The sequence below is a fragment of the Mus pahari genome, chromosome 3 (genome assembly GCF_900095145.1).
Source record: "Mus pahari chromosome 3, PAHARI_EIJ_v1.1, whole genome shotgun sequence".
Lineage (NCBI taxonomy): Eukaryota > Metazoa > Chordata > Mammalia > Rodentia > Muridae > Mus > Mus pahari.
This window is the reverse complement of record NC_034592.1, coordinates 154,857,580-154,866,072: the sequence shown is the minus strand read 5'-3', so window position 1 is coordinate 154,866,072 and position 8,493 is coordinate 154,857,580. Positions and strand designations below refer to the sequence as shown.

Below are 8,493 nucleotides of genomic sequence, written 5' to 3'. Positions count from 1 at the left end.
TCTCTCTCTCTCTCTCTCTCTCTCTCTCTCTCTCTCTCTCTCTCTCTCTCTCAGACAGCATGTCACTATGTAGTCCTGGCTGTCCTGAAACTATGTAGATCAGGCTGGCCTCAAACTTAGAGATTCACCTGCCTCTGCCTCCAAGTGCCAGAATTAAAAGTATGTGCCAGTATGCCTGGCTAGAGACAGTCTTAACTACCTCAGGCTGCCCCCAAACAAGTAGCTCAGGCTCCCCAAAATTCATTCTGTAGCCTGGGGTAACCTTGAACCTCCAGAGTACAGGGATTACAGAATGTGCACACACACACACACACACACACACACATACACACGCGCGCGCGCACCTGAGGCATTAGACAACCAACCATGGTAGATGTACACAGCACAGCAGATGGAAACTACATGCTATTGGTTGGCATGGGCAGCAGCTGGGACAGATCACAAGTGCCTTGAACTGAGGGAAAGAATCCAGGCATTAAAAAAAAAAATGCCACCGTGCCATGTACTTACAGAACATCCTAGAGAGTGACCACAAGCAGGTGAGCAGACGCGTGCTGTAACCTTAAGTTGTTCTCTGGCCACCATATGCATGTTCTGGTATGCCAGACAGAAAAAATAAACTAAAAACGTTATTTTAAAATAAGGTCTCATTATGTAGTCCTGGCTGGCTTAGAACTTGCTATGTAGGCCAGTCTATCAAACTCACTGAGATCCCTCTGTCTCTGAGTATTGGGAGTACAAACATGAACCAATACTCAGAGACAAAGGACTCTCTGTAACCTCATATTGGATGAAGACTCATTCCACTATGATTCATCTTTTTTTTTTAAAGATTGATTTATTTATGTCTACGAGTACACACTGTAGCTGTACAGATAGTTGTGAACCTTCATTTGGTTGTTGGGAATTTAATTTAGGACCTCTGCTCCCTCCGGTCGGCTGGGTGGTTTGTGAACCACCATGTGGTTGCTGGGATTTGAACTCAGGACCTTTGAAAGTGCAGTCAGTCCTCTTACCAGATGAGCCATCTCACCAGCCCCACTATGATCCATCTTAAGGTCTGCAACAACCCTACATTCAAAGAGGGTCATAGATGTCCAAGGAGGTATTGGGAAATAGGACTTTAGTGTATTCTCTGTGTGTGTGTGTGTGTGTGTGTGTGTTTCATGCACGTGCAGGTGCTTGAGACCGACACAAGTGTCTTCCTCTCTCCCTATCTACCTTACTGCCTTGAGATTGAGTCTCTCACAGAACAAGAAGCAGAGGCTCACATTTCTGCTAGGTAAGTTGATCTGAGAGTCCTTGGGATTTACCTATCTTGACACCCCCCACCCCACACACACAATCCTTCTCTGAGTCAGGACCACAGACAAGTGTGTGACTATTTCACCTGCATTATATGTTTGTGTAACATAGTCATGCCTTGTGCCTTTGGAGGCCAGAAAAGGGCTCGTCAAATCTCTTGGAAGTGATAGTGGTTATGAGCCACTCTGTGGGTGCTGGGGCCGAGCCATCAGAGGGAGCAGCAGCTATTTTTAACTTCGGAGCTCTTTCTACAGCCCCTGAGGTTTTTATGTGGCTGCTGGGGATTCAGACTAGTTCCTTAGGCTTGAGAGCAAGTGCCCTTACCCTCTGAGCCATCCCCCACAGCTAACACACCTTTCTCTTTTATGTGAATGTGTGCTGTATGGAGACAATCCAAGGCAGAGGGCAGCCTCCAGTGTCACTCTTGGTAATGGTTCCCATGTCCTTTGACAGTCTTCCATTGGCTTGAGGTTCACCAGCTAAGTCTCACTGGCTGGCCAGTGAGAGCCGGGGATCCTCTTGTTTCTACTTCCCTAGTGCGAGGAGGACAAACTGGCTGCTATGACTGACTTTTTAAGATGTGGGTTCTGGGAACCTAACTCAGGTTCTCCACTGTACTGGCAGAGCTACCTCCCTTGACCCAACTATAGCATATCTTTTGGGGAACATAAATCAACCCAAGATATTCCAATAGCCTTAGCGCCATGAAGGTCTAGGAGTTATGATATTTGCTTAATTTTTGTCACATGTGAGGGTCATTTGTAAAACCTCTTATTAAAAAATGTTGACAATCCACAAATAACACACATCTGCACACACACACACACACACACACACACACACACACGCATGCACTGCCCCAAAACAACCTTGACCTTGAAAACATCATTAACCAAGCTATCTCTTGCAATAGGAGGGTCTCTGGAATCAAGCCTTTCAACCTCAATTTCCACCCTTTCCCTCATCCATTTCACCCATGGGGATGTTACCAAAAGGAATCGAGGAAATTACTCACATTATTGTACCAAAAACAACGAACAATTTGTAAAATATAGACTCTAATGTAAGTCATTTTACAAATCATAATGTCAAGTTCATCTCTGAAGTTCACGTTCCCCATTAGCACTAAAGATGTTCCAGGTGTGATTTGCTTCTTGGCATCAGAATGGACCTTAGGTGAGATGCCAACCTGGGTGCGCAAAGCCCAGAAAGGGTCAGGTTTGGATGATGCCCAGAACCTCCACCCTTCCTGGGGGCCGGCAACCCCATAGGCTTCAGAGAGGCAGACAAGGGCTTTGAACAGGAAGAGAAGCCCAAGGCACACATGCTCTGACAGAGGAAAGTCAATGTATCATTCAAGAGACACATCTCATCCAGAAGGAGCGTTTATGTATCACAGCCCCACAGTGTGGAAAACAGGGAGACCTTGCTCCATCTCCAACTGGGAGAAAGCCTTCAGGGCTCACTGGGCTCAGCTGGATAGAGGTGACCTTGCAGAGGGTCTGTGCCAATACAGGACCCACAGAGAGTCCTGTCATCTGCCTTCAAGAAAGCACAGGGTCCCTACACCACAGATAACAGCACTTCAAAGTTATTCTCCTGCCTATAAAGGCAGGCAGATTTGACTACCACTTTGGGATACTGTTCTCCCTGCCTGCAGAAAGTGCAGGATGGAGAAGTCCCGAGTCATTAGAAAGCGCTGCAGCTTCTTCAGGAACAGACACTAGCCAGCATTTCCCCAGGGAAAGCAGGCAGCCAAAGGACTTCAGAGCCCCAGGCTCTGCCGGGCTCTCAGAGAACTCTCTTTGTTTCTCACCCTGCCATGACCCTACCTTGTTTCCCTCTGGTTTTTAACATTCAAGTCCCAGGAGTTGAGGTCTCAGAGCACAGTCTCACATCAGACCCCCCCAAAGAATGCCCGCCATTGTTGTGGAATCATCTCAAATGAGAAACAGCCGCCCTGTCTCTTGCCTAAACCCACAGCTCAAATCACACGCACATGGAAGATAAGACAAGCGTGAACAGCTATGGAAAACACCCTTCCTGGCCTCCAGAGAACCCACAGGTGTGTGGTATGCAGGGTAGTGGGACCATCTTGTAGGTGCCAGGTACCCGGATGTCAGCCAACAGAAGTCCCGCAGAGACTTACTTCCCTTATGGGCATGGAATTCTGCAGTGTGTGCCTTCAGACACACTGGTTTTCTTTCTTTCAGCAAGCTGGGACAAAGGAACCTCTTAAGAGTACTTCTCCCAGAGGGCAGCGACAACATATGCCTTTAAAAAGGCAAGTCCACAGTTGGGCATGGTAGTGCATGCCTATAATCCCAACCCCTCCCTCACTCCCCACCCCCCCCCAGAGGTAGAGACAGGAAGATTGAAGTATGAGGCCAGCCTGGGCTATGTATAGTGTATTTCAGGCCAGTCACAGGTACACAGCAAGATTTGTTTCAAAAAGTAACGAGCCACCAGGGAGATGGCTCAGTCAGTGTTTGCTCAGATCTAAGTTTGGATCCCTGGTTCCCCTTAAAAACAAAACAAACACCGCCACCACCCACCTGGGCGCAGGGCTATGCTTCAGCCCGGAGAGATGCTTCAGCAGGGGACCTGGGCTCAGATCTTTCAACCCACCTCTGGTGGCTCACAACCACCTGTAACTCTAGTTAAAGACATGCAATACACATACATGCAAGCACTCACACAGACACAGAAAGTAAAAACCATAACTACATGTCTTTTAAAAGGCTAGGCACAGCGGCCCACATCTGGAATGCCAGTGCTGTCCAGGCAGACGGGAGGCTCCCTGGACATTATAGCTCAGTCGGCGAGCTCTGTGTTCAGTGAGTGACGCCACCTCAGAAACTGAGGTGGAGCGCCTCAGAGGAAGGAAGACACCTGACGTAACCTCCACGAGCATGCACACACATGCGCCCACACGCATGCATGCAGACACACACACCAGAAACAAAGAAATAAAGGAAGCAGTGTGTGGACCAGTCACCATACAGGCAGAGGCTCACCTCTGTAGTGAAGCTTAAAAAGCAAAATACATCCTTTTCAGGAAAGCAAGTGGTCTTGAACCCACAGCCCAGTCTTTTACCAGTGGGCTGAGCTCCCTGGGAACCTTGTCAGCAGGCAAGGTGTCTACAGGTTCCCCTGTGAGGTACCTGGTTCCTATTCACGGGACACCAGCTCAGGGACTTCCTCGATCATCAGATATGGGGAATTTGTCCCCTGCATTTCCAGATTCATAAGCACCTAGCCAGGCACAAGAGCCTGTCTGTGGCTTTCTTTGGTTGTTTGACCTTAAGGAGCTCCCAGCTCGCTGTCTGCCGTGCTCTTGAACACAGCCAGACTCTGGTCCCAAAGCAGGTTTATGGATAAAACCAATCTGATTCTTTTCAGCCCTTTGCCCCGAGACTTTCTTAAGACACCCAGTGTCCTAAGTATGGATTGAGAAATAGCTGCCAACCTAAGACCTTTCTCTGCGTGAAAGCAAAGCCAATTGTGATTTTTGACTATCAACCAGATAAACCCAACTTAGTGGGGATGTGCAGGGACTAAGGACGAGCCGCCAAGTGCAAGTATGGGGTTGGCAGTGCGTAAATTACTTAAGAGCATCCCATGTCAGTGCAAAGTCAGGAGCGGCTCAGGAATTAGGAATTAAGGGTTACAAGAATGGAGCTGAAGCCACGACTTTATCCAAAGTGGAAAATCCTCCTGTCTCCACTTCCCTTTGAAGCCCAGCCATGCGTGCCAAACTATTAACCTTTCACTTCCTGGAGGCCATGCCAGGCTACTCGAACCAGAAACCAAGTGCAGGCGGTATGCATCCAAGTTCCAACCACTCAGCAAGCACACAGCCCCCGCCCCGCCCCACCCCCAGGGCTTCTACACTCCTAACTCACCCCACAGTCAAACAAACCGAGAAGACCCAGTGGCTAGGGCCTTCACTGTCTGCAATGCTGGAGAATCCCCATTTCACTGAACACGATGCCGCAGGCCACCGTTCTTGGAGTTGATTCTCTCTCCTTAAGATCTGCCCAAGGAAAACCTGTGAGGACGGCGGCGGCGGCTAGCCCATTCGACAGTCATTCATTCATTTGTCACTCCTCAAACCGTGACCCTAGGCTTGGGGTACCCACAGAGCAGCAGAGCATAGGCTCAGCATACCAGACCCATCACCATGAGGAACACAACAGAAGTGAACCCCCTCTCTCGGTGACAAGACGCTCACCCTGAACGCAGCCCCAGTACCCCGAAGGTGCTGGCACTCAGCTAATGAGGACAAGATGGAAGCAAGAATGATGTGGGGCAGCTGAGCAGCCTCACTAATGAGAGAAAAGCTTCAAGATCCTTCCACAGCGCCCTGCCTTACTCTACCAATAGAATTAACTAAGCCACAGTCAGGCTTCAAGTTAACCCTGATCAATCCTACTCAGCCCAGGTGGGGGGAAAAAAAGGGTCAAAACCAGACTTTCAGAGATTTCTATCGAGAATATTTTTTTTATTATACAGGTATCACACACAACAATTATTTAAGGAGCACGGACAGGCTTAGAGGTTCAATCCCAATCCACACTTCACCCACACAAACTAAAACTCTATACTCTTCTGGTTCAGCCCGCAGAAATGAGATGTATGTTGCATCTTCCTAAACAGCTCCGATCAAATAATACTTGACCAGCCAAGAGAGAAAAGCCCAGCTTCATCTTCAGTCTCAATACCCTGTGTGCACTCGCATAAAATCTAGAGGGGCTACAAGGACCCATCACCATTAAAAGGTAATTTTAAAATCGAATCCCATTTCTCAAAAAAGTCATAAGAAGTATTTACAGATCCCATTAAATTATGCATAAATAAAATCTGTACACTCAACAGTTTCTCAACACGGAGCCTCCTCGGGGACTTGGGGATGGCAGGCGCCGCTGTGTGCCTACCCTCTTCAAGTTTATGTGGAAAAAAAAAAAAAATCAAGATCTGAAATAAATATGCAAATAAAACTTCTCTACCTTAAAGGAACAGATCATTTAAAAATTCTATTATCTAAAGAATTTTAAACTTTCAATATTTTTTTAAAAGAGGAAGGGAAACAGAAAACAAACAGCAGGCTTTGCTTTAAAGTTCCTTAAAAACAGGGGACCCCTTTTTTGAATGAGTAGCTGGAAGCCTGTCACATACTGCTGGTAAGATGGTAAGATGCTAAGAGCATCCCTGACCTCTGCCTCCTACCAGGTGTGATCGCCGAGGTGGTGGGGAAAACTAGATAAATACTATTTTATTTTTAGATAAATATTTTAGTGGACATAAAAGCCAGCCATTATCTTAACACTGAAAAAGAAATAAGTTATGATTGATCGATCCCTTTATCTGACTCCCTTGCACCTGCTGCGTCAGCAGCTAAGCGTGGAGTTTCTTGTCGGCCCAGGGAGTTCTTACAAAGGGTTCTAAAACTCATAGCACCTTTCAGAGAGTGAACGGATTTTAAAAAAAAAACACACATGTTTAATGAATAAAAGAACCAAACCAAGTGGCTTCGGGATAGAAAGTCCAGGGTTAAATGGAAAAGTCACAAAGACTCCAAGAGGGCAGGTCCAGAATGCAGCGGTGGCGGTGGCGGGTGGGCGGTAACTGCTTCTCTGCTGCTGCTGCTCTGGACGCTTCCCGGGCTGCCCCCGTGGAGGGGGCCTGGGCCCTCTCCTGCTCTCTGGCCTCCGTGCACCCACTTTTTACTTCCGGTGCTTTTCCATTTTCTCCATCGTCTTGCTGGAATCAGCCGGACTCTGGTCCCCAGGGTTCATGTAGGACTTATCAATGGCGATTAGAGCCTCCTTGATATAATTCTGCACTGCGGACACCGCAGCGCAGATGGCCTGGCTGCCAAAGCCATGAGTTATCAGGCTGAAATGAGACAAACAGTTTTGTATGTTCGTCTCCAAGACCTGGGCGGGCCTGTTGTTCCCATTGGGTGTCCGATCTTGATGGAGGAGGTCAGTGAATTCCTTGCACACCTGCCTGTGAACACAATTGGTGAATGTTACTCATAAACCCCCACCCCTGATCCTTTTAGGATAGGCTCAGAAAGGAGAATTTAGCATTCACTTCTAAGACAGTCTCCAAAGATGGAGGTGGGCCTCAAACCCACTATATACCCAAGAATGACCTTACTTTTATTACTGCCTCTACCTCCCCAGTACAAGATCACAACAGGCATTTGTGTTATGCAGCACTGAGGACCAAAGGTGGTGCTTACATGTACTTCAGGCAAAGCACTCTACCAAGCAACACTAAACCCTTGACTGTCATGCCCCCGTGCCAGACCAGGGATTAAGGGTTCTCCAAACACTATCTCATTTAATCTCTGATGCAATGAGACAAGACATGTGGGTGAAGTCCAGCCACTTGGCCAAGGTCAAGAGGATCAATCTATGTAGCCCAGGCTGGTCTTGGAACTCACTTTGTAGCTGAGGATGACCCTGAACTTCAGCTTCTCTTGCTTGCCTTCCCAAATGCTGGCATTACAGGCCCATGTGTAGCTGAGAATGTTGGCCTAGCTTCATGCATACTAGGCAAACCCTACTGAGCTACGCAAATTCTTGCACATACCCAAAGGCAATAAACGGGGCTGTGCCTGCTGTGAGCTGTGTTAGCAGGCCCCTTGCCACCTGGGATGGAACAATGCCCTCCTGCAAACACCACTAGAGGTTGCTTCAAAGGACAGAGAGAGACGCTGCAAAGCCCAGCTCTGGCCGCTGCCCACCACAGTAGCTTTGGGATTTCCAGCCCCAGGGACTGTGCAGGCCAAATACTCACTGTGCAGCCAACAACATACTCTTCCTCGTGGCCATCTCATTCCGTCCCCCAAGATGTGGTCTCGTTAAATAGTCAGCCACTGCTTTACTAGGAAACTCAGCTTCGCAGACATAGGCAAAGTCTCGCGCTAGGTGGACGGCTTCACCTGCAATAACAGCAGGTTTAGTCTCTGTGGCTGTGATCAGCAAGGTTACCTGTGTTACACTGTGTTCTCTACGGCATGCTTTGACCGGTCATTAGGTATCCATTCACCTGTCTGTTTTTCTTTTTTTTTTTTTGGTTTTTTTTCGAGACAGGGTTTCTCTGTGTAGCCCTGGCTGTCCTAGAACTCACTTTGTAGACCAGGCTGGCCTCGAACTCAGAAATCCACCTGCCTCT

The 8,493-nt window shown here is 48.0% G+C and overlaps 1 protein-coding gene across 2 annotated transcripts in view; it reads right to left on the bottom strand.

Moving 5' to 3' along the window:
* Nucleotides 1–5,779: 5,779 nt before the first annotated feature.
* Nucleotides 5,780–8,493, bottom strand: part of Tfap2c (transcription factor AP-2 gamma) — an 8,914-nt gene continuing 6,200 nt past the window's right edge. For both annotated transcript variants that reach the window (XM_021193289.1, XM_021193287.1), the window contains exons 6-7: nt 8,116–8,260; nt 5,780–7,317 (exon numbers count right to left, since the gene is read on the bottom strand). In XM_021193289.1, coding sequence (XP_021048948.1) covers nt 7,032–7,317; nt 8,116–8,260 — 431 coding nt within the window. In that variant the 3' untranslated portion in view covers nt 5,780–7,031. The remainder of the gene's footprint in view (nt 7,318–8,115; nt 8,261–8,493) is intronic.